The 26,968-nt window shown below is 40.7% G+C and overlaps 1 protein-coding gene across 1 annotated transcript in view; it reads right to left on the bottom strand.

Annotated features, from left to right (window-relative positions):
- The window catches only part of LOC121037450 (WASH complex subunit 2-like), a 65,545-nt gene that overhangs the window by 38,101 nt on the left and 476 nt on the right, over positions 1-26,968 (bottom strand). The window contains exons 3-16 of the mRNA XM_040486904.1: positions 26,153-26,317; positions 17,720-17,782; positions 15,166-15,339; positions 12,665-12,758; positions 11,801-11,859; positions 10,541-10,588; positions 8,055-8,165; positions 7,201-7,282; positions 6,586-6,657; positions 5,757-5,875; positions 5,247-5,304; positions 3,915-3,974; positions 3,347-3,520; positions 545-695 (exon numbers count right to left, since the gene is read on the bottom strand). Coding sequence (XP_040342838.1) covers positions 545-695; positions 3,347-3,520; positions 3,915-3,974; positions 5,247-5,304; positions 5,757-5,875; positions 6,586-6,657; positions 7,201-7,282; positions 8,055-8,165; positions 10,541-10,588; positions 11,801-11,859; positions 12,665-12,758; positions 15,166-15,339; positions 17,720-17,782; positions 26,153-26,317 — 1,430 coding nt within the window. The remainder of the gene's footprint in view (positions 1-544; positions 696-3,346; positions 3,521-3,914; positions 3,975-5,246; positions 5,305-5,756; positions 5,876-6,585; positions 6,658-7,200; positions 7,283-8,054; positions 8,166-10,540; positions 10,589-11,800; positions 11,860-12,664; positions 12,759-15,165; positions 15,340-17,719; positions 17,783-26,152; positions 26,318-26,968) is intronic.

The raw sequence follows: 26,968 nt of genomic DNA, 5'->3' as shown, positions 1-26,968 counted from the left end.
AGGGGAGGGAAAACAGATCTAACCATGGAAGATACTAAGGAAAGGGACAGCAGCCAAAAGAGCTTTAAAGCTGATGGGGATGCATCCAGTTGGCCAAATACAAGTTCATTTCAGTATCAAAAAACAAAAAAAACCCAAAAAACAAACAAAATGATGCTAATAGTTTATAATAGGTTGAATAGCATCCATGATCCTATAGAGATAACTAAAAAAGCAGGAAAGAGGGAGAGAAAGCTCTTCTGTTCTGTTTGGAAAAATGTCAGCTAATGTAGAAGATAGGAGAGAATTGGAAAAACATTCTTTGTTACCCCTTAACGTGATTCAGGAAAAGATCATCAATAGGTCATCCAACAAAGTGCTCAAATCCAACAAGTGCTCAATCTAGGTGGTAGGCGTTTGGGTGTTCACTGTATTCTTCTTTCACCTTTGCTGGATGTTGAACAATTTTAAGACACCATACACTTGAAAGGAAACACCACTTCCCTCTGGGTTCCAGATGAATTAACAAGATGTCCCAGGACAACACTTAACAAGACTTAACTACATTAAGTCTTCTTTCCCGCTCACCTTTTTTTCTGCCCTTGCTTTTTTTTCATCTGTCTGATTCACAGTGGCTTCTGGCAAAGCAGCTGCTTTTTCTTTGAACAGGTCTCCTTCCTCATCATCAAAGATACTGGCAGTGGATTTGACTTTGTCTTTAGAAAAGATACCACGGCACAAAATTATACTAAGGTCAAAAATCCCACCACTAAATTCATAGATTAAAAATCCTCCCCGGGGTGTCTGGGTGGCTCAGTTGGGTAAGCGGCTGACTTCAGCTCAGGTCATGATCTTGCGGTCCAGGAGTTCAAGCCCCGCGTCGGGCTCTGTGCTGACAGCTCAAAGCCTGGAGCCTGCTTTGGATTCTGTGTGTCCCTCCCTCTCTGCTCCTCCCCTGCTTGTGCTCTCTGTCTCTCAAAAATAAATAAACGTTAAAAAAATTTTTTTAATAAAGTAAAAAAAAAATCCTTCCCTCCCAAGAAGTAAATAGAAAATTATTTTTTTTTTATTAGTTATGAAGCAATTTGAAGTGGATTACATTGGATTTTTCAAAGAACACAAAAGAGCCCAAATGAAACACAGGACCAATGATTTAACCACCTGGCTCATACACTCATCCAAGCAGCCAGCATCTTATGCTTAGAGTAGCTTGGACTAGCATAAAAGGTAAATACAGACCTAAAGAAAGATTATTTAAGAAGCAACCACCCCAAAAAAAAAAAAATTGGGGGGTGGGGGCACTTGGGTGGTTCAGTTGGTTAAGCATCCGACTCTTGATTTTGGTTCAGGTCATGATCTCAGTCATGAGATGGAATCCCATGTGGGTCTCTGCGTTGGGCATAGAACCTGCTTGGGATTTCCTCCACCCCAGCCTTTCCTTCTGCCCCTCCCCCGCTTCCATGCCCTCTCTCTCACACTCTCGCTCCCTCTCAAAAATAATAATAATAATTAAACAACAACAACAAAAGAAGCAACCATCCTAGGAATCTGTGAAGTGAGGGTTGGCTCCTCTTTGTAAAAAATCAAACTACTGGGGTGCCTGGCTAGCTCAGTCAGTAGAACCTGTGGCTGTTGATCTCATGGTTATGAGTTCAAGGCCCATGTTGGGTGTAGAGATTACCTGAAAATAAAATCTTTAAAAAAATAATAATAAATAAATAAAAATTAAAAGTCAATCTACAGGGGCATATAAAAGCAAATACTACTGGAATCTCCCCCATAACTCCACCTGCCCACCCAAACAAGACGACCACTGGGAACACACACATCTAATTTCCCCAGAGGATATGCTAGGATGCTCTCTTTAGTGATTCACAGGTAAGGCTATAAATGACAACACGATTCTAATAATAGGTCTTAGGATTTATGTTTTTCACTTAATCTGCCTAGCGAATCTTCCCATGTTAACATATACAGACTTCATTCTTTTTAACACTTCACCAAATTCCACTAAACAAGACAACCGTAATGTAACCTAGGGATGAGCACCTGGGGAGTTTCTGACCTTTCACTACCAGGAGCACTGCTGCACTGATTGAGCTGTGCATCACTGAAAGGAGGACATTGATTTGTGAACGTCCCAGGGGAGCGGCAGCTGCCAACTTACTCGTGACTCTTAATCAGTTCTCAGTGATAACCCACTAAGTGAGAGCATTCCCAGACCAAGAGAGGCACCACCAGCTTTAATCACTGTCATTTTAGTTGGCCTAGATCTCAGTGTATTATGCGTCCGTTTGTACTCTTTCTGTAATAACCAGGTGGTTATTTCCCTCAGGTTTCTTCTCCTATCCTTACTTCTCACAGCCACCCCTGGAAAAGGAGCTAAGTCCAGGAAACATGCTTCTCACTGAATCCTGGTTCATCTAGTCTTTATAAGACAGAGTCCTCATGTTGCTGGAAACGGTGTGCACCCAGTAATTTATCCTTCTTTTCTGGAAAAACACCAAGTGTGACCCACAGACCAGCAATCTCTGCCCACCAGGGAGCCTGTTAGAAATGTACAATCACAGGCCCCAGCCCGTACCCACCGCATCTGAATCTGCATTCTGACAAGAGTCCCAGGAGACTCACCTGCACATAAATGAACAAATAATTTAGGAGAGAGACTTCATGAAATGACAGGCTTAAGTTTGAGGGGAGAAGAAAGGAGAGTGCCAAAGTGGCCAAGGGGCTGAAAACCCTGCCATACAAGAAAAGATCAAGGATATGTAGGCTTTCTGGCCAGAGAGGCTGGCAACTGAACAGCTAACATGTGGCATTCTGTCATATAATTTACTAAGTGCTGCCAGAAGAAAGTGTGATTAAAACTTTGTAATTCCAGGGGTGCCTGGGTGGCTCAGTCAGTTAAGCGTCCAACTTCAGCTCAGGTCACGATCTCACAGTTCGTGGGTTTGAGCCCCACGTCGGGCTCTGTGCTGACAGTTCAGAGCCTGCTTCGGATTCTGTGTCTCCTTCTCTCTGCCCCTCCCCTGCTTGTGCGCTCTCTCTCTCTCTCTCTCTCACAAATAAATAAACATCAAAAAAATAAACAAATAAAATAAAAACTTTGCAATTGCAAAGATCACAACTAGAAATCTTTAGCAGGTATTACAGGGGAACAGATTTCAGCTCTCCATGAGGCAGATAATCCTAGTAATTAGTTTCCAAAGCAGGAAAGATTGGTTGATAAAACAGAGACTTCTAAGGCACCATGACTCCTGCAGCAGGGATGAAGCTCTGTGGCAGGAGGGCTTGAGGAGGGACCCGGGCACGGCAGGACACAGACAACAGGACAAGCTTTATGCCCTTTTCCGGCTGGACCAGGTACCTGTCTTGGAAGGTTTGCTGGAGGATGCCGCAAAGAAGTCGTCATCGTCATCGTCATCATCGAAGAGGCCAGCAGGGGCTGGAGGGTACGGGCTTTTCCTTGGAGCAGGCTGCTCAGGCTTCTGTGGCTCCTTCAGTGATGGAACAGAGGTGGCACCGAACACATCAGTGTCTCCTGTGGGTGGAGGGACAGGGCAGCCATAGCTGTGAGCTGGTGTGTGTGGGTCCCCTGGCTTTACAGGAAAAAAAAAAAAAAAAAAAAAAAGGACCACCCACCAAGAACATTTAGCTTCCATTCATCCCCAAAATACATTAATAGGACCCAGTCATCCCCATCCTTTACTGCTACAGAACATTCCACGATGCAAATCACCTGGTCACTGAAACACAAGTCCAAGGCCACTGACTTCTAAGAGAATATGAGCTAACACCAGTAAATGAGCTCTTCCCATAGGCTATTTGTTGCCCTCTGAACCGCCTCCTCTCCAGCAAGCAGTTAGATGACAATTTTAAAAATGACAAAACAGTACTTATTTGCTTTTTAAAAAAGAAACCCTAAATTAGGGTACCTAAAAATACAGAAACAGCTCCTGCTGGGATTTTCTTTCCAGGTTTGGAGGATGAAGACACTAAAAACGAGAAAGAAAAAAATAACCATTTCAGAAAAGATGACTTTTCTTGTTAAGTGTACCTAAAATGTGTGCAACACAATACACAGCTAAGTGGAAACCTTTTAAAACTAATTTTTCCCAAAAGAGCCATTTTAAAACTCCTTAGCTTTAGCTTATTCTTCTCTCTACCAGCATTACTTTTTTATTGGCGTTAATATAATCTAAGCTGTGATTCCCTTGGACGATCACTCTGATCAAACAATAGCAGTGGGGTTAGTTGGGGAAGCCAAGGAAGGGGTAGAACACAACAGGGAAGGCAGAAGCAGAGCAAGCCGGGCTCCTTAACAGTTTCGCCTCTATCCATTCCAGTTGGAGAACAAACAAGTAGAAAGAACAGCAAAAAACATGAGACATCAACAAAAAATATGAAGACAATAACAGTAAAGAGGGAAACTAGCATCCACTGATGCTGAGAAGTGGAGGGCAGGCAGCAGGACATCAAGCCAGCCAGTGTCACAGCAAGTCCAAAATCTGATGACTGATGGCCCGAGGAGACCGCTCACTTCACATAACTAAGTCCCAGTTCCTAAGAACTACCACATACCTAATGGAATAAAATTTGTTAAGTTTTTTTTTTTCCCTTTTCACGGGTGCTCCACAGAGGATTCTGACGCACACCAGACTATGGAATTAATGACCTCCAACTTATATACAGAATTTTAGAAGTGTTTCTTTGAATTAAAGATGATTAGAGATGCCTGGGTGGCTCAGTCGGTTAAGCATCCAGCTCTCAGCTTCGGCTCAGGTCATGACCTCGCAGTTTCGCGAGTTCAAGCCCCATGTTGGGCTCTGTACTGACAGTGCGGAGCCTGCTTGGGATTCTCTCTCTCTCCTTCTCTTTCTGCCCCTCCCCTGCTCACACTGTCTCTGTCTCTCTCAAAATAAATAAACAGAAAAGACTACTGAATTAAACATGATTAAATTAAAATATCCTCAACACTGCTCAAGACTACTTTCCTTCTTTGACTTTTTATGAATTCTCCCCCAAGGAAGAGACAAAACCATGATGTTGGTTTATAAGTGGCACTTTTTGCTTTTCCAAGACATGAATTAGTCATTAGACATGAAAATTAGCTGCTTTTTACTAGACCAAGGCAAGCAGAACAGCTTCCTGCCTAACAAAGAAGCAAGGCCTGGGAACAACTTCAGGGGTTCCATCTCCTAATGAGAAGTAAACTGTCTTGGAACTCTGTTCCCAAACAAGAAGAGTCAGCCTAAATCCGAGCTCACCTGCATTAACAGAGCTTCGAGCTTCCTGATCCTGAGGGGCTTCCGTGAAGAGATCACTCTGGTTGTAATAAAGCATAGGACACAAAACTTCAAAAAAGCAGACGAAAATGTAGTTGCATTGTGGATTTCTAAAGAAAACTACCTCATAAAGTTTAAAGATACATATTTACTGTCCTGCAAGAAATTCAATTCCAAAGTAAAGACTATGGCAAAATCAGACCCTTAAATGGTTTGGGCCTACCCAGGAACTAAAATACAGAAGAAGACAGTAAATGAGGTAAGAAACAACTCCTTGATCAAGTAAATTATTCATTATTAACACTCTCACATCTCTCTCCATCTCACACAGGACATCAGGGTACAGTATTTTCTCACTTTGTGATTTTTGGTTCAAAATCTCCCAAAATAAGAAAGTAGAAGCAACTTGCAATTAAGAAGCCATTTTTTTCATACCTAATTATAGACCCATGATGCAACTATGGCAAGCTCCACTGATGACCACGGACTCACCTCCTCATCCTCATCATCAAAAAGTCCCTTCCCTCCACTGAACAGGCCACCTCGAGAGCCAAATGGAGAGAAATCTTCATCAGTCAGCTTGGGGGGTGCGAATAAGTTGTCCTCTTCGTCTAACAAGCAGAAAGGAATGTTTAGCAGGGACTGCTAAAGATGGGTTTGGAACTCAAATTCCCAAGGTCGACCTTTACAACATCGCCAAGCCTGGCCTGGAGTGTACCTAACCACATGTAACAAGAAGTACTTGAGTGCCAGCATTCTGAGGAATTTCAAACAAAAACTTATTAAGCAGTCCAATGAATCCCTTAAAAGGCTCTCTGGGTTCCCACCCTCAACTCCGTAAATGTCTGAAGCAAAATGAACTCCGTAAGTGATCTCTTTTGTCTAGATTAGTTTCTCCGGAAGCAAGTACATGGTTCAATCACCTTCAGACCTATCTCACTGAGAATATGGGGGAAGCAAGAGCAGACTGAACAAAGATCTGTAGACTGACAATCAAGCAGGAATGTAATGCATGTCACTGTTAAATATAAAAGGGTTCAATATATTCTTTATCGAAAACAAACACTAGAGATCCCTAGTTTCTATACTTCTGGAGAATTCTAGCTAATGATCGCTATAAAATAATTCAAATCCTTACAGCATTTTTACTCCACATTCAACTCTCCTCCAAGCATCCCAAAGCACACTTTTAAATGCTTTGGGAATGAAAATAGAGAGAGACTCCATTGGTGAATATTCAAAATGGTATTCTACAAATTATGAAAGCAAATTCCTGAATCAAGAGCCTCCTAAAATAACACAATTGAGGGGAAAGGCCTACCATCTGAGGGAGTTCTCCTGTCCTTCTTCTCCTTCGGTGTCTTCCGAGGTTTTCCTTCTCCTATGGACAAGACTTGAAGAATATTTCAGTTCTAACCACACTCAGCCTACCCTTAGTATTTATATACTGATGTTTTACACTTCTGTCATGCTCATGGCCCCGTTAAGAGCAAGACATTCAACTCTGTGTCTCAGCTCCCCTAGAGTCCATGTACTTCATTCAGCACCTTACACGGCAGGGACTCAAGCTGAACGAATTATTCTGATATCTTTCCATCCTGTTAAATCACTACTTTATATGGTACATTTATATTTAGTCAAAATATAGGAGTAAATATTAAGCAAAAGATTCTTAATCTGGGGCCTGTGATTCTCCCGGGTTATCTATTAGTCCCCTGAAACTGCAAATAAAATGTTATACAGATGCATACATATGCATTTTTCTTGCAGGGGGCGGGGAGGGGTCCACAATGTTTAATTATCCAAGAGTCTGTAAACCAAAAAAAAGGTAAGCCTTTCATGCCTTAGTAAAATTAAACAGAGAAATCTGCTCTCAGTGAAGCCCCGCAGAGGGTCCTGCACTCGCCCACCAAGTTAACCCATCTCAAAGACGTACTTTGCTCTTCCACCTGGCTTGCAGCTTCCCCTTTGATTCGAGCCGCCAGCTCATCAGCAAATGACGTAGGTCGACTTTTTTTCTATACACAGAAAAGACCAAAGTATCACCTGTTTTTGGTAACACACAAACTAGTACAGTTTACTTGTAATAACTAACAAAATTATGTAAACAAAAGCAAAGGGACTAAACGGATTAAAAATTTAACTAAATGAATTTAAACATAGAGCACCCTATACAGATCACTTGAGGAACAGGACTCTTTCCATAGACATGCTCCTTGTTCCTTTTATTTTTTAATTTTTTTTTTAGTGTTTATTTATTTTTGAGACAGAGAAAGACAGAGCATGAATGGGGGAGAGTCAGAAAGAGAGGGACACAGAATCCGAAGCAGGCTCCAGGCTCTGAGCCGTCAGCACAGAGCCCGACACGGGGCTCAAACTCATGGACTGTAAGATCATGACCTGAGCTGAAGTCAGACGCTTAACTGACTGAGCCACCCAGGCGCTCTCCCCCCCCCCTTTTTTTTTTCAATACTTCACTTTATTACTAGAAGAGAGAGACAGAAAACTACTATGAGGAATAAGGGGGGGAAAAGGTAAGGAGTATTAGGGTCTTAAAACCCTGGAATCAAATAGATTTTTGAATGATCTAACTTATAAAATCGTAACAATTGGAAGAGAAAGTGGTACTCGTACAGCAACTAGTAATACTCAACCATTATTTTCAAAAGTGTAAATGGAATTACAAATATGCAAAAAGAAACAGTTATCAATAAAAATGACAATAAAAGTAATGAGTCCTCAGTGCCATTTCTAAAACCCTGCCAAGAGAGTGACTATGGTCTTTCTTACAGGTCTGGTATTTTCTTCAGTGTCCTCAATATCTTCCTCCTCCTTCTCAGAGTCAGCGAAAATGTCACAACCATCATCGTCCTCTTCTTCGTCACTCATTTGTGCAGTGTGCTAGGAGGACAAACCATGAGATTAGAACTAGCAGATAAATAAGGTCATCAAGCTGAAAAAGAGATACTGTCACTCAACCTTAAGGCAAAATGGTGACAGCTTGTCAAATAAGGATGATGATGGTAATGCAGCAAAAGTCAAAGTAATAAATGTACTAAAGCAAGTAACATACAAGATTTATTTTCAGCGTAAATACTGTACACAGAATGACGAACACTGAATATGTAAAATGTCCACCACTAGAGAAATAATAACCTAAATAAACATAGTCTTATCTTGATAAGAACACTAATCATTAAAAGCAATAAGCTATAACAACTGGAGAGGTGTCCACAGCATCAACTGTAAAAAGTGCTAGATGAGAATCCCAGCAAGATACCCTGCCCACCCAACCCCAACACGGACCTCCTCTCTACTGACACAGATACATTTAAAAGCAAAGAAAAGCACTTTTCTTCCATCACAACAATTACCTCTGAAGAGTGTGAGAAAATGAGCACTAGAGGGCTCAAAGTAAGCTTTACCTGTTAAGTTATAATTTTTATAAAAGCAGCCACTGGTATGCATAATTTGTACAACTAAAAAAACATTTTTAAAAAATTGTTAATGTTTAAATCAATAAACTGTGCCAGGCACTATGCTGAAAGTACTTTATTGACTACTTTAATCTTCAGAACCCTGAGGTTAGCTGTGGCACACAAAACCAGTCTATCTTTAACAATACAAATATATGGTTAGGCCAACACTTTTAATCACTATATTGTATTATTTAAAGGTCTGAATTTACAGGCATCTGGCTGGCTTAGTTGCTTACATGCAACTCTTCATCTCAGAGTTGGGAGTTCGAGCCCCCATTGTGTATAGAGATTACTTCAAAATCAAATCTTTAAAAATTTTTTCAAAATAAGCAAATAAATGTCTGAATTTATCAACCATATTAGTATGTTTTATAGAAATAAATATTCTCTAAAGACTGATTATTAAATCACCTCTGTGAATGGAAAATACAACTACCAACCAAAAAGGACTAAATCCTTCATTTGGTAGTTGAAAACGTTTGTGGAAAAATATGCCCCAATTAGGAAACTGAAGTGCAAACTGGGACTATCTCAAAATACCACTGTACGTATATTATGTTAGCAAAAATCACAACCCCAGGGCTGATAAGATTATGAGAAAATCAGTATGCATGATCAGTAATGAGAATAGTATCAAGAGCCTTTACTATAATTCTACACTATCTCATTCCTAAGGAAACAGTTCACATAAGCAAAGGATTTCTGCATATGGAAATACATTCATGAATGCACTACTATCTCAAAAATAAAATCCTAGAAATAAACTATTTCCCATATAAATTTAGAGACTACAAAAGAGTCTGTAACTAAAAAGAGACTGTTGTCATAACAGTACACTTAAAAACACAGAGTTCACAAAGCAAATTATAAAGGTAGCTTAAAATTGTAAGAAAACACTTGTGATACATTAAAATTGCAGAAGATAAACTATGCATATTGTGAAAAAAATATGTCCTTAGAAGGGTATATAAAAATTAAGACAGCTATGGTACAACTGTACAATTAGATATTCATCTTTTGAGTGTTCCTTAACCTTACTGCTATATTATCCCAAATTTTAAAATACAGGAAGAGGATTCAGGTGAAATAGTTCAGTTTGAGTAACTGGGCCTTCCTTTTTAGAGGCTCTGTTTCCCAATTTTTGTTTTTCACTTTGTTTTCTAAGAAAAATGAAGATAAAGTATAAAGCAAAATTGAAAAAACAAAACAAAACAAAACCCAAGACAGTAGTTAACTTAAAAACATGAAATTCTTGGGGCACCTGGGTGGCTCAGTTGGTTAAGCATCCAACTTCAGCTCAAGTCATGATCTCACAGTTCATGAGTTCAAGCCCCACGTCAGGCTCTGTGCTGACAGCTCAGAACCTGGAGCCTGCTTTGGATTCTGTGTCTCCCTCTCTCTCTGCCCCCTCCCCTACTCACGGTTGCTCTCTCTGTCTCTCTCTCTCTCTCTCTCTCAAAAATAAACATTGAAAAAATTTAAAAAAAACACATGAAATTTTTGAAAGAAAATTAGCTTACTAATCCTTACTTTCTCATAAGTCATTCTAAAGTAATTTTTTTTATTTTTTAATTTTTTTTTAGTTCCAATATAATTAACATACAGTGTTACATCAGTTCCAGGTGTACAATAAAGTAATTCAACAATTCTATACATTACTCAGTGCAATCCCCTTCACCTTTTTCACCCGTTCCCCAACCCAGCTCTCCTCCAAAGTAATTTTAGCATATATTTAGTATATATGCTATGCTTCGGTTAAAATTTAAAAGCAAAGTCACTTCAGTTCATGAGCCTTACCCGGTTTTGGTCATTGTCACTATGAGTGGCAAAATCTTCATCTGACTCCTTTAGGGGGAAAAAAAGCTGTGTTGTTAATACAGAATTTAGTCACAAGCACAGAAATGACCTCAGGCCTAAGTCTCCAGGGCCCATCTATATTCGGTCTCTTTGTACTGATTACTGGTCCCCTGAACTATCAGGGCGCAGATAAGGTGGACAGTAGGCAGTATCACCAAGAGCTGTTCCAGCTAACGTGGAACTTTTGTAGTTAATTTAAACATCTCTAACAATTTGCTCATACCTATGTGCGCTACCATTGCTAACCTCTGAATTTAAAGTCAGAGTGGCATATTTAATTAATTAAATTATCAAAAGTTGGTTTGTGTGATTTTACATTTTGGACTCTCCACTCTCTATATTCCACGTAGCAGAATTACTTCACCAGGCCCAGTAGGGGACTATCAGTGTTTCCTACCAGGAATTGGGTGAAGAGTTGCATCAATGGCTAAAAGCACAGGAATTCAGCTAATGACCATCACTTATAGCCAGATTTTTTAGGAAACCCTTATGTCCCATTGTGAAGTGTTTTGTTTGCAGGGCCAGTGGCAGGAGGGCGGGGGCGGGGGAATGTAGAAATAAGAGGAAAGGAGCATGCATACAATATTGTCTCCTTTTAGGAATTAACACTCAAGAACTGCTCTTCAAACATCAGTAACAAATATTCCATCTAAAGAAACAACCCCAGATACAACAGTGGTCAAGGTCCACAGATGCCAAGGTCCTAGAGCAGGAGTCAGATCATGCTCTGTGGCTATGAAGATGCTAGGACTAGCAGCAAAGTGAAAATGTAAGTGGATGCTTTAAGCATTCTTCTGGTCTAGGTTTTATAGTAAAAAAAAAAAAAAAAAAATTTTAAAATATGGCCTTTTCCCCTACAATTACTCAAAGATAGAACCAGGCAGATTCTACCAAAATATCCAAGGTGCCCCCCTTCAAAATATATTGGCAGGAAGAGGCCTTGGTGGGGAGGAGGGAGGAGAGAGAACAGTAAAAGGGATTAAGGCAGTTTTCCTTGCTTTTGTACACAAGACAAAAAGGAAACTCAGTCCCAAAAGTCCCAAAAAAAAGGGGGTGGGGGGAACACAGAATATGGTTTTACTATCACTGTTAAAAAAATCTGTGCAAAGAGATTGCTAATTCACAAACATTTATTTAGCTTGCTAAACACATCCTAAGGTTCTTGCCCACCATGACCTGGAAACACCACGAAGCCCTTACCTCTTCTTCATTCTCTTCACTGTCTGCAATGCTGCCACGGTCGCTGCCTACTGACCCCTCTGGTTAGAAGAAAGATAAAGGGTTATCACCCATATTAATAATAAAACATCCTTAGTTCCTTCTTAAAATCATAAACCACCATACATCAGCATCACCAAGATTTTGAGAAAAGAACCTACACAGATTAACTGTAATTAAAAGTATCTTCACTATAGTGAGGGATAAAACATCTACAGAGTCTTAAAAGATCTCCCCACAAGATACTTATGAATTATAAAAAAAGTTAATGACCAAAGGAAAAAACTGGCCTGTATTCTTCAAAAATGTCAAAGCTGTAAAAAGCAAAGAAAGGCTGAGAAATTATATTAGACTAAAAGAAGACCAGAGATTTGACAACTATATGCAGTGAGCGATCCTGAACTGGAGCCTGGGCCAGAGGAAAAAAGAGCCTAGCCTATAAAGGACATAATTGGGACAGCTGGCAAAATTTGAAATACAACTGAGGATTAGCTAATAGTATTACATCCAGTAAAATTTCCTGACTTTGATAACACACTGTGGCTATACATGAGACTATTGTCAGTTTCAGAAAGTGTTTTCTATACAGAAATATTCTGGAGTACCAGGGCATGATGTCCGCACGATCTCTCTCAAGTAGATTCAGAAAAAAAATACTATGTATATATAGAGAGAAAGAGCAAACAAATGTGATGGAATGTTAACAACTGGTAAACCTGGGTAAAGTGTACAGAGGAGTTCTTTGTACTATTCTGACAACGTTCAAGTAAGTTTGAAATTATTTTAAAATAAAAAGGTAAGATATAAATGTTAAAGGTAACAAAAATATTTGGTGCAAAAGAATACCTTCACTAGACAGCTCTCCGAGACCTACATCTTCCTGCTCCATGAATAGCTTTGACCCAATTAAATAAGGTAAAGGACGATCAATGTACAGATCCTGTGAACAATGAAAGGTAACAGCCATTAAATTTTCAGGCTAAAAACTAAGTTTTCCATTTGACATCTTGTTCCATGTGACTACCCCAAACAAGTGACATAATGAGAGTGGAGAATAAGAAACACAGCAGGATTCAAAGTACAGAAAACAAAACAAAACCAAAAACAAAAAAACAAAACCAAAAAACTGATTTTTTAAAAAGTGAAATCTTAGGTAAAAACAGCAAAGTAAAGCTAAATCACACAGAATCTCCCTTCTCAAGTGCCTAGCTACATTAAAAATGGCAGAGGCACACAAAAAGTTTACCAGTAGTAACCAAATAAGGGTTACAACTTCATAGTAACATGTTCAAAAGGAGGACGAAGGAAAGAAACTGAACGTTCTGGCCAGCTTTGATGCATCCCAGCTCTGCCTTCCTCCCCTAAAAAGCAGCGCTCGTGAGCAAAAATCAACCAATCAACTAACCACTCTTGAGAATCATCAATATTAGTCCTAAATTTGGAAAGAAGCACACTGAGGAAATAACCCAAATGCTTTTACAGGACTGTGGGGGGCAGGTGGGTATGTCCAGGTTTGGGGGTGGGAGCAGGTGTGGACCAGCAGCGGGACTCCTTTACATCGCATCAGAGCCAAGAGAAGGCTGGAACAGCGCACAGAAAGCATGGGCTAGATGAGGAGAAATAGAATAGCAACTATGCAAGTACCTATAGTCAACACAATGAACTAAAGGCACACATCAAAAAGACTGAGAACCTGTCTGGGAGAAAAAATAACCCAAAGAAGAGAATAATAATATCCCCCAGCTGCACCCACTGCATAACTTAGACAAGTGAAGTTGGTAAAATTAAGACCAGATTATAAAACAACAGAATGAAATAAAAGAGACAGGGTAGAACAGAGTACCTGTTGGACAGCCTTCCATTCCAGTCCTCAACTTCCAAGTCCCACCCAAGATGCTTACATTAAAATTTAAGTTCAAGAAAGCACTCCAGGGGTGCCTGGGTGGCTCAGTCAGTTAGGCTTCCGACTTGGGCTCTGGTCATGATCTCACAATTCGTGAGTTCAGGCCTGCATCTGGCTCTGTGCTGACAGCTCGGAGGCTGGAGCCTGCTTCAGATTCTGTGTCTCCCTCTCTCTCTGCCCCTCCCCTAACTCGATCTCTGTCTCTCTCCCTCTGTCTCTCTCTCAAAAATAAATAAACATAAAAAAAAAAAAAAAGCAAGTAAGAAAGCAAGCAAGCAAGCAAGCAAGCACTCTACCCTAGGACAACCTCCCCTCTCCACAGGAAAGGCTGACTTATCCTTTGTAAGGTAGGACATTTGGCCATCATCTCTCTTCCCTACTGAAAAGACCCTGGGGGTGCAGGAGAAAACAATTCTGAAGTTTAACATAAGAGAGAATTTGGGAAGGTTAATGTAAAAGTTAAAGACGCAACAGCAACCAATTCAGTGCAAACAAAAGAAAGTGCTACTGGGCGAACCACTTACTCAGGAGGCATTCCCAAGTCCTCCAGTAGAAGGGAAAGGGGTGTACAAGCTGGAACTAGCAAGCGTGGCCCAGGCAATACACCACCCAGGGTCCACTGCTGACTGCTAAATCCCTACAGGAAAAGGCAAGCCAGCAAGTATACCAGTGCAAGAGGAACAGCCCCAACACGGTACGACACCGCAGGCTCAAACTGGAAGAGAAGTGTGAGGTGAAACGAACGACAGAAGATCTTGGCTCTGGGGCATGTTCCAATCCATAAAGCACTTGTGTGTCACAAGGACTCTCTCTCAAAATCAATATGGCAACCTTCTATGTTTACCTCTGCCTGGCTGTGCTGCCCCAAAGTCTCCTCTGCAGATCTGAGGTAAAGTAACAGGAAAGCAGTAACTATATTCACGGCTAACAGTCTATTCGTGGACGCTCACAGCGGCTTTATTCATCCTAGCCAAAACCCGCAAACAACACAAATGTCTTTCAGCACTTGTGCCGTCTCCCCAGCACAAGCTACAGAAGTTCACGTTCCCAACAATCTCCTCATACTTCCAAACCCAATTCGGGTCTCATCTGTACCCTCATTTCCCCAGCTAGAAGCAGTTCTCTCCCAGAGCACCTATGACGGTGACTCATGTAGATGTCTCCTCTCTCCCACCAACTGGTAATGCTATAATAGGCGTCTGGAGAGTAGGAGCCATGCCCTGCACCTCTGTACTCCCCTACCCTGGCGTGCTGCCTTGTACCTGCTGGGTGCTCCATCAACGATCCGGTAAAGCAAGTGTTTCTAAAGGAATCAATGTGAGCCTGCTAAGTACCATACTTACTTCCTAAAAGTCAAGCCCATGTCTTACTAATTCTGTACCCAAGTAAAGTGCCCCAAACACAACAAGTGTAATAACAAGTAACATGAACTGAACGTCCTTACCTTTGGTTCGAGGATCAGTTCCACCCGTTCATTAGCATCATCTTCTTCTGAGTCTGAGTTTCCTGCTTTTATATCTAGTTGTTCAAATGCGCTGTCCAATACTTGTAAACCATAGTTCACAGCCTCCTGAACCTTAGGAATCAGATCTACTTCTTTCTGTTCCCGGGTCTTCTCCTACAAAAAAATACTGTTCAGTACAGATCTTCAAACTATTGATACCGCCCTAATAAAACAAAAAAAAATCAATTACAAATGTTAACAAGTCAGACTCTGCTGAATGCCTTGACAGACTTTGGAGTAAGTTTTAAATCCCAAGTTTGTCACTTTCTGGACATGGATCACACTACCGAAGGTCCCAGAACTCCCCGTTCACCATCTATAGCAACAAAAGCACTACTACACTATGTATGACAGTTCGGTTAGGTAACCTATGTAAACATCCCCTGTGAATGGGATGTCACAAGCCCTCCAGTGGCACCCGACTCCCCTACCACTGGAGGAACAAAGGGCCCAAACTTTCAGGTTCACCATGACTGGATCCCACTAACCTTGGTTAATGGGCCTTGGGACAATTTCAGAAGTTAAAACTTAGAAGAAAGGGACTCCAGCCAGAGATGTCATCTTTCAATTGGTGAAAATAAAAAACCAAAAAACTAGTAGTTATGGCTATTTATAAATGTGTTTCAGACCAACAGAGGGTCAGTATCATTTCCAACTTATCCTGTACACCATCCGAGAACAATGCCCCCACCAAAAGTCTGTACATATCACCAACCTGCTGAAAACACTCCACAGGCCTCCGTTTCCTACAACAGCAGCTGTCAGTGACAGTCCCCTCACACACCCAACTGTGTCATCAGTTGTGAGAAATATTGAAAAAAGAATTTAGTGTCATTTCCCCTCTTCACAAATATTCTAGAAATTGATACATAATTACAGAAGGAATCAAACCATACGGTGCTGTTGTAAGGGACAAAGGGAAAACTCTATGAGTTTTTTGTACTTTTACCTCAAGGATGGAAATCCTTCTAATCCAGCTTTTTTGTTCTGGCTGCATCTTTTTTCCACTGTAGTATGCTTGGTTCTAGTTAAATAGCTAATTCTGCACTGAGTGTGTGAAAACAGGTTTGTGAAATAATTACATAGGGGCTTTTTAAAAATAGTTCACTAAATACTCATCACTTCAAACTGAACCCTGACTTGGTGTAACCACAAACCACTGCTTTTAAATGGTCAGCAAATCTTTTGAGTTAATCATTAAAAACAAAGTAACTTTTTTTTTTTTTAACCTGGGAATAGGCAGATTCCCTGTAGCTGGTTTCTAATATCCTATCCTAACAGCTTCACATACATAATAGCTATTGATGAAGTACCAACTTTTCCAAGTGATTTATATTTTCTCTTAGAGCTGAGTCAAGGCTACTCCGATTATGAACTTACATTCCAGTGCTTTTCTAAGGGGGAGGAAAAGAATGCAACTTCTGCCAGAAGGCTAGAAAGTCCAGAAGGTCTTATCTATGCTTTGGCCCATGATGTGACAACACCCAGGAAGAATGTTTATGTATCCAAAACATGTGAAGGTCACAGAGATAAAAAGATAGAAACTGCTGCCCCTCGACTCCTTAGCCTGGTTTATGAACCCACCACTCACTTCCTTTTCCTTCCTCCTGCTGACCACCAGTATCTTCCACTATCATTGTCTGTAAAATACCAGGCACATCCCCCAACTCTGAACTTAGTGCATGGCATTCTCTCTCTTTTTTAAGGCCATTTTGGCCTTAAAATCTGGCCTTTCCTTCTTCACCGAGCTAACACCTTATCCTTTTAGGTTCTCCTTGCTTATACCACTGAGCTCTTCTCATCTGATCTTCCAGAACAGTTAGCAGCTCCAACATGTTATGTCCTACTGCTCCAACTGAGACCATAACTTCCTGAGGGTCAAGTCTGTGTTCAAGTTACCAGCTTCCTGCAATCTTTCTGGAGTCAGTAAATGTTCACTGCACATTCTGTGCTCTCTGGGCTAACACATCCTGCAGCAAGCTGTGCACTAAACCAGCATTCACCTCAGTCATTTACAACTGGCAGGAGTCAATGGTGTCATAAAACAATAGGGAAGCATGGTCTTCAAAGAACTCACAACGTACAGCCCAGTCTGTGGTCTATTGTTGTAGAACCCTCAAGGTCTATTGTGTAGAACCCCCACATTTGGGGGTGGAGCAGGAAGAGGCAGGGAGAAGGAGGAAAAAGAGCAAAAAGAAGGGAAAAAGACAAGAGACCAAGGTAGCCAGCCAAACATAAAACATTATCTGGCCTTTTACAGAAAGTCTCCTGCACTCTGCTCTGATGCCAGACTTCAAAAACTTTACCTGTTTCTTAATACACTACATTTCAGAAACAAACCACAGTTCCATTCCTGGGGTGTCAGGAGCAGCCTTTCTCATTTGCCCCAGGAACCATCCTTCTGCCCACAATCCCCCACCGGCCACATTACAAATTTCCACCACTTTTCTTCCCTAAGTCAAGAACTCAACTAAGAGGGATCTAATGCAAGTACCTGTTCTGCTTTTTCTGTCTCAGCCTTGAGTATCGGCTCCTCCACTTCTTCGTCGTATACACGCTAAATAGGGAAGCAAATTCATTTTTAAATGGTCAAAATATCATTTGGAATGAATCGTAATATAAGAATTCAACACACAATAAAGAAAGACACAGAAGAAAGGATTACCCAACAAATGACTGAGGCTATTGGTTAAGGACAAACAAGCAAAGAACAGTAGTTAATTCACCAAAAATTAAATTTAAAGCCATACAAATGACTGGAAAACATGAAAAAAGCTCCATCTCATGTTGACCAAAGAGTCACAAAAACAATGAAGACTCCAGTTTTCATACCTTTTGGCTTCACCTAACACTTAACGCTGACAGGGCAATGACACACATACTTCAATGAGAGGCTACAGAAAATGTCAACTGGTAGAACTTACCTACTAGATAACAAGAACTTTAACATCTGAGCAATGGAAACGGTAAAAGTTATTTCCATCCTGTTGCTTCAAATGGTTGATAAGCTCTTATTATCCCACTTATATGAAAGCAGACAGGCCGAGCCCACTAAGGATTTGCCAGAAGGCCAGGCATTCCGCCCATACAGCACGGGCAGGCAGGCATCTCTTTTACAAAACAGAGCTATGGCAGGGCACCTGGCTGGCTCAAAACAGAGCTAGGGCTCCAGTACCTCCTTGTGATTTCCTTTACTTTTTAACTGTTAAAAAGAAGACATGGGGACGTGTTCTAAGAAGACTTATTAGAAATCTGCAGTATTTAAGATTGTGATCCCGGCACACAGCAGATAAGCATAATAAAATACAGACGCAAGAAACTGATCTGCATTTACACATAAGTCTAATTTTACATTCATAAAAACACAAACATAGATACACATACGTTCACACATGTAAGCAAGTGAGGAAAAGAACTATACAATAAAGCTTACCTATATGGGGAAAAAAAACAAGGTAACACTCCTATCCCATACTTCACATATAAGCACTCATATACATCCATGCAGATCTACACTCTCCACGTAAGAATAAAAACACAGAGGTACAAAGGGGCCCTCACCTAAAGTATTTAAAGCTAAGATAAAAAAATGAGGAGTTGGTGCCTTCGAAGCAAACGGAAAATTCTTAAAGTCTGCTAATGCAGAGATGCCTGGGTGGCTCAGTCGGTTAAGCGTCCAACTTCAGCCCAGATCATGATCTCACAATTCGTGAGTTCCAGCCCCACGTTGGGCTTTCTGTTGTCGGCACTGAGACTGCTTCGGATCCTCTGTCTCCCTCTCTCTCAAAAATAAATAATAAAAACATTAAAAAAAATAGAACTCATTAAAAAAAGTCTGTTAGGGGAGCCTGGGTGGCGCAGTCGGTTAAGCGTCCGACTTCAGCCAGGTCACAATCTCGCGGTCCGTGAGTTCAAGCCCCGCGTCGGGCTCTGGGCTGATGGCTCAGAGCCTGGAGCCTGTTTCCGATTCTGTGTCTCCTTCTCTCTCTGCCCCTCCCCCATTCATGCTCTGGCTCTCCCTGTCCCAAAAATAAATAAACGTTGAAAAAAAAAAAATTAAAAAAAAAAAAAGTCTGTTAATGCAGGCTGGTGCATATTATTAGCATTTATGGTTATTATCTGTTCTTTTCTAGATGTGAAAATTTTCATTAAAAAATTTATATTAAAAAATCTCTATCAAAAAGACTTAAAATGCTTATTAAATAATTATCATTAAGAAAAATGCAGTCTGCGAATATGTACATATAGGAAAGATTAAAGTTAAAAAAAGAAAACTAGGGGTGCCTGGGTGGCTCAGTCAGTTGAGAATCCAACTTTGGCTCAGGTCATGATCTCACCACTCTGTGTGTTCAAGTACCGCATGGGGCTTTCTGCTGACAGCTGAGCCTGGAACCTGTTTCGGATCCTGTGTATGTGTGTCTCTCTGCCCTCCCCTGCTCACGCGCTGTCTCTCTCTCTCTCTCTCAAAAATAAACATTAAAAAAAAAAAAAAGACTAGAGGGGCGCCTGGGTGGCTTAGTCAGTTAAGCATCCGACTTCCGCTCAGGCCATGATCTTGCAGTTTGTGGGTTCAAGCCCTGCGTAGGGCTCTGTGCTGACAGCTCAGAACCTGGAGCCTGCTTCAGATTCTGTCTCCCCCTCTCTCTGCCCCTCCCATGCTCATGCTCTGTCTCTCTCTGTGTCTTAATAATAAATAAACGTTACAAAATTAAAAAAAAAAAAGAACACTAGAAAAATATGTCAAAGTGTTTAATGGTTGCTTAATTTGGAGAGGTGGAATTATGGTTGACTTTTTGTGGTTTTAATTTCTCACACTTTAATATTTGTTATCTATGTCAATCTCTCCTACAAGTGTTATTACTTTTATAACAAGAAAGAAAAAACTTTGGGGCGCCTGGGCGGGTCAGTTGATTGAGCATCCAACTCTTGATTTCAGCTCTAGTCACAATCTTGCAGTTCATGGGATCCAGCCCTGTATCAAGAGCCTGCTTGGGATTCTCATTCACTCTCTCTCCCTCTCTGTCTCTCCCTCTCCCCGAATCATTCTCTCTCTCTCAAAATAAATACATCAACTTTTTTTTTAATGTTTATTTTTGAGAGACAGAGAGAGACACACACACACATAGCGTGAGCAGGGAGGGACAGAGAGAGGGAGAGGGAAACAGAATTTTAAGCAGTCTCCAGGATCCGAGCTATCAGCACAGAGCCCAATATGGTGCTCGAACCCACAAACTGCAAGATCTTGACCTGAGCCGAAGTTGGATGCTTAACCGGCTGAGCCACCCAGGCGTCAAATAAATAAACTTGGAAAAAAAAGAAAAAACTTACAGGCCAATGTCTGCATGGGAAATGGACTTAGAATTTATATGCCAGTATGCTGGCAGGCACTTCTCCACCATCTGAAATTTCAGATGCTGCTTCTTTTTCAATACTTTAAAAAAGAACTATTCTATAAAGAGCAGAAATTTGGAGGGGTTAATTTTCAAAGACAGGGACAAAAAAGTAAATAGGTCTTAAAATTGAGACTTTCAGACATGGCACCTACCAAAGTCACTTCAGGTTTTAAATAGCGAGACCATTTAAACTAAAAGGTTGAGCTTCACACTCATGACTGAATAGCTCCAAAGTCCTACTTTTTTTTCTCCTGCTCTCATTAAAAACTACCTCATGAAACATCAGTAGCCTGTGGCTGAGGCCAAACATGACCTCTAAGAAACCAACCAGCAAACACACGAGACCCATGGGATCTTCCAAGAGTGACTAGAACTATGGATCTCAAGTACTCAGCACACAGCAGACAATCCACGCTAACTTCCTTCACTGTGACCAGGCTAATCTCACAGCTTCATGTGTTTTTTGATCATTTTTAAATCAGGTAGCCATTCCCAGAATTGTTAAACATCTCAAATATTTTCCCTCAAAGGATCTTTTCTTCATTTGGGGAGATGGGGAAGAGATGAGGTGGTGAACTGGAGAAAAGGGACCAGGGGCTGACGATTTCTTAACAAATTATACACAGCCCTAGTCCTTTTCATTTATGTGTTCTCCCATTCATTCATTCAAATATTCACTAGGTTTCTACAAATCAGAAGTATGCTGGCCCCATGGAGTGCCTGGGTGGCTAAGGGGGTTAAATGTCCGACTTCAGCTCAGGTCACGATCTCACGGTTCATGGGTTTAAGCCCCACTTTGGACTCTGTGCTGACAGCTTAGAGCCTGGAGCCTGCTTCCGATTTTGTGTCTCCCTTTCTCTCTGCCTCTCTCCCATTCGTGCTCGGTCTCTCTCACAAAAAACAAAACAAAAAAAAAAAAAACAAAACAAAAAAAAAAACATTAAAAAATAAAAATTACAACAAAAAAAGAAGAAGTGTGCTGGCCCCAAGGAATACAACATTCACAAAAAATGAGGGGCTTGATTTAGTAGGATAGTTTGACACATCAGAGCACATCAATAAGTGTAAAATTATAATCATGAGAAGTGCTATACTAAAGAAGTCACATCTGAAGTGCCTGGCTGCCTCAGTCGGTAGAACATGAGACTCTTTACCTTTGGGTCATGAATTCAAGCCACACAGTGGGTGTAAAGATAACTAAAAATATAAACCTTTAAAAAAAAAAAAGTTGTTCTAGGTCACTCAATGTTTTAGAATGAAATTCCTAAATTAACAGCTTAATGAATCCCTTCTGATAACACACTGAAGCACTGGCCACTGTTAATTAGTATTTTTCCTCCTTCATAATTCCCTCTTGAGCCTTTACTAAAGGAACTCATTTCTGTTGCCCTAGAAAGCCCTGATTGCTCTTTAGTTTCACTACCTCCGTAATGCATTTTTCAACCTAGTACCTGCTTTTGAGGTTAACTCCTAAAACCCAGAAAGCTACCTTTGAATACCTTTCCAATAAACTATGATGAAACCAAATGGCAACATCATTCAAACCAGAATTGTAATACATGAGTACCAATGTCAGGGTTTGAAGAAAATACATAAAAAGCCAAATCACTGCCAAATGTATTAACAGCATGCAGATTTTTTTCAGAGTTTGATTAACCGTTAGCTGTACTTTTAACATCATCATGTTCTGCCACGAATGAGAAGAACATGTAACACATTGCACTACAGGAGGTGTGAGAAGCAGTTAAACTTGGCAGTGGCAACAGGTACATTGAGAGGGGAATTCTGGCTGCAGAATGGAAGGGGAAGAAGCTTGAGGACTAGGGAAATGTAAAGATGGGTGGCAAAAAGGGAATCCAAAAAGTGAACAGAAATAAAGAACTACTACAAAAAAAAAAATTTTTTTTTTCAGGAGAACAAAAACCCACAAAAAAACCTCCGCTACATCAAGAAAAACTCAAAATCTAAAATAACTTGGCCAGGGGCCACCTGGGTGGCTCAGGAGGTTAAGCATCTGACTCTTGATTTCAGCTCAGGTCACGATCATGGGATTGAGCCCCACATCAGGCTCTGCACTGACAGAGTACAGCCTGCTTTGGATTCCCTCTCTCCCTCTCTCTCTGCCCCTCCCTCTCTCTCTGCACTCATCTCTCAAAATAAATAAATTAAAAAAAAAAAAAAAAAAAAAAACTTCACCAGAAAAGAACAGTTGAACAAAAGACAAGGAAGACATGAAGACTGTGATTCAGAAAACACAGTTTATGATACCTGCCTAACCCCCAAAATTCAAACAGATGCTAATCCAATACCATGTGGTATAGGCACATTGCGTAGACCCTTCCCAATTCTACTCCATGCCCCCTCTAGGTCTCTAACACTGATCGCAGAGAAGAAATGAGCACCTGATCCAGCAAGAAAAGTACAGAATGAGAGCAACAAGTATACCAGAATGGACACCAAATTTGGCTTCATGGAAAGACGATGGGCTGCATATACACCTCTACACCGCCTCTGCCAGTGAAAAAGACACTCAGGACCAAGCACGGATATTCTACATAGATGACTAAAAAGTGACTACAGATTTTACTAAAATACTGGCTCTATCTTAAACTTACTGGCAAAGAGATCTCTAATACCTTCATTAAGATCCTTATTTTACAGACTCCCAAAAACGCTAGTAGCGGCAATTCAACCTGAACTACTAAAAAAATGCACAACCGTGTTGCATAACATACTTGCGTAATGCTATTTGGTCTTCTCTTAAAAGTCCTGAATAGAGCTTTTACAATTTAGCAATTTTCAAAATCCTTTCTATCACTTTACCCCTAACAATCTCAGGAAATAACCTACTTAATAATCCTTTTTCCACAGATGATCTATGACTGACACTCAGAAAGTTACACTAACCTCCCTCTGAGAAATATAGGTCAGTTTAACTAAGCTTCCTCTCCATCCTCATCTTAACAGTCCCTCCTTCACTCACTCACTAGGCTCTAGCCACACTTGCTTCCTTCCTATTCTGGAATTACACTATTATGGAGGATTGTGATCTTCTCTAAAGACAGGCTCTATCGGGTGCCTGGGTGGCTCAGCATCCTACTCTTGATTTCAGCTCAGGTCATGATCTCACAGTTCATGGAGCCTGCTTGGGATTCTCTCTCTCTCTCTCTCTCAAAAATAAATAAAATTTAGATAAACAAATAATAAAGAGAGGTTCTATCTAATTTAACTATGTATTCCTAGGATCTAGTACTTAGGAAGTCGATAAATATATAGGGAAGAGCACAAAAACAGGCACTCAGATCAACAGAGAACCCAGAAATGGACCCACAAACACATGGACAACTAGTCTTTGACAAAGCAGGAAAGACTATCCAATGGAATAAAGACAGTCTCCTCAGCAAATGGTGCTGGGAAAACTGGACAGCGACATGCAGAAGAATGAACCTGAACCACTTTCTTACACCAGACACAAAAATAAACTCAAAATGGATGAAAGACCTAAATGTAAGACAGGAAGCCATCAAAATCCTCCAGGAGAAAGCAGGCAAAAACCTTTCTGACCTTGACCACAACAACTTCTTACTCAACATGTCTCTGGAGGCAAGGGAAACAAAAACAAAAATGAACTACTGGGACCTCATCAAAATAAAAAATTTTCTGCACAGCAAAGGAAACAATCAGCAAAACTAAAAGACAACCGACAGAATGGGAGAAGATATTTGCAAACAATATATCAGATAAAGGACTAGTATCTAAAACCTATAAAGAATTTATCAAACTCAACACCCAAAAAACAAACAGTGCAGTGAAGAAATGGGTGAAAGACATAAATGGACACTTCTCCAAAGAAGACATCCACATGGCCAACCAACACATGAAAAAGCTCAATATCACTCATTATCAGCGAACTACAAATCAAAACCACAAAGAGATACCACCTCACACCTGTCAGAATGGCCAACATTAACAACTCAGGCAACAACAGATGTTGGTGAGGATGCGGAGAAATAGGATCTCTTTTGCACTGCTGGTGGGAATGCATACTGGTGCAGCCACTCTGGAAAACAGTATGGAGGTTCCTCAAAAAATTAAAAACAGAACTACCCTATGACCCAGCAATTGCACTACTAGGTATTTATCCAAGGGATACAGGTGCGCTATTTCGATGGGGCACATGCACCCCAATGTTTACAGCAGCACTATCAACAATAGCCAAAGTATGGAGAGAGCCCAAATGTTCATCGATGGATGAATGGATAAAGAAAATGTGGTGTGTATATACATATAATGGAGTATTACTTGACAACCAAAAAGAATGAAATCCTGCCATTCGCAACTATGTGGATGGAATTAGAGGGTACTATGCTAAGCGAAATTAGTCAGAGAAAGACAAATATCGTATGACTTCACTCAATGAGGACTTTAAGAGACAAAACAGATGAACATAAGGGAAGGAAAGAAAAATAATATAAAAACAGGGAGGGGGACAAAACATAAGAGACTCTCACATATGGAGAACAGAGGATTACTGGAGGGGTTGTGGGAGGGGGTATGGAATAAATGGGTAAGGGGCATTAAGGAATCTACTACTGAAATCATTGTTGCACTATATGCTAACTAACCTGGAAGTAAATTTAAAAAGTTATTTAAAAAAATAGAATAGAATAGAATAGAATAGAATACAATACAATACAATACAATAAAATAAAATAAAATAAAATCATACATATAGGGAAAATCACACATGGCTTAAAGCCCAGTAATCTTTCTAGAGTTGATTCTGTACCACAGGTTCAGCCATCATAGCAAAACGTTAATCAAGAATATTCCAGGGGCACCTGGGTGGCTCAGTCAGTTAAGCGTCCAACTTCAGCTCAGGTCATTATCTCGCAGTTCACGAGTTCCAGTGTATTGGGCTCTGTGCTGACACCCCAGTGCCTGGAGCCTGCTTGGGATTGTCTCCTTCTCTCTCTGCTCCTCCCCCACTCATTCTCATTCTCATTCTCATTCTCTCTCTCTCTCTCTCTCTCTCTCTCTCTCTCTCTCTCTCGCTGGCTCTCTCTCAAAAATAAACATTAAAAAAATCCAAAACAAAAAAGAATATTTCAAGTAGGCACACATATGCCTTTAACAGAATTCATCATAACATAATGGACACAATCAATAGTGTAGTCACATGCTGGTCAGACCAGGATCAGACCAGGCAGGTGCACAGCTCTCCTTAAGGGACATGGCCACAATAAGGCTTGGGGGAACACCAGCACAAGTGCTGACTATCCTCAAAACTAAAAGGGTACGAAAAACTAGAATGTAAGATAACTTTATCATTAGATTTTTTTAAAGGCCTGAAAAAACAAACTGTACTAATTTAAAAAGGCATTAATCCTAGAGAAAGAAGCTTCAATTACCAAGAACCCCTGTGTTCATGAAAATTGAGGAGGGTACCTAATAATACATCATTTAATACCCCAAGGGATGCTTGTTCCTCCAGAAAACACTATTTATAAGTCTGACACAACTAAGTAACTCACGTTTTCAATGAACTGGGTATTAGACAGCATAAGGAAGTCATTGAAGACATTATGTAGGCGACAATCTGTGGCTTTAGTTTCCCGGATTAACCCATCCACTTGTTTCTTGATTTCATGGGTCCTAGAGATAGTCTGCTGTGAGAATTCCTGTAGAAACTGTAGTAGCTATTTAAAAAATAAACATACAGTAGTATCAATATCATATGAGTCTACTCCGTGTGTCAAAACAAAAAAGAACCCATTTCCTTTCACCTTTGTGTGTTAGAATGTAAGAGATGCTGCTTTCGACAACACCCAAAACCAAGTACCACTGAAAAACATTAACAAAGCTCATCCAAACAGTGGCAAGGAGTACACTGACACTTGCTATCTCGCTTCTGGACGAATTTTAAAGTCTTGTTTGGTTATCATTCTACAGAAATCCCAGATCAAGGGCAAAATAACAAACTACCACTCTTATAAAAAGAAAAAAATCGTGTTCATATGGGACTTTGGAATCACAGTTTCGGGAGTCTTGGGTCCCCGGCCTTTAAAGTCCCACTCGAGGATATCCATATACAGGCTTGTCTACCTCCCCACACAGTCCAGGTCCCAAAGTGAAATGGCCTCACTAGTGCCCTAGCAAACCCGCGGCGCAGAGATAACCTATCTGCCTCCATCAGGATGGAGATGCGAGCAGCGCTAAAAAACCCAAACAAGGAAGAGACCTGCGTCTGGGCTGCAGTCGGAGTGGGGGAACTCGGCTAAGGACGATGGGCCCGCCCCCGCCCAGGTGCCTAGGGACTGCCACAGTGGCGTTTTTGGGGAGGGATGCCT

This window comes from Herpailurus yagouaroundi, unplaced genomic scaffold, assembly GCF_014898765.1.
Source record: "Herpailurus yagouaroundi ecotype Mexico unplaced genomic scaffold, PumYag 163, whole genome shotgun sequence".
NCBI lineage: Eukaryota > Metazoa > Chordata > Mammalia > Carnivora > Felidae > Herpailurus > Herpailurus yagouaroundi.
Note: the sequence above shows the minus strand (reverse complement) of the source record. Positions and strands in the feature narration are given on the sequence as shown.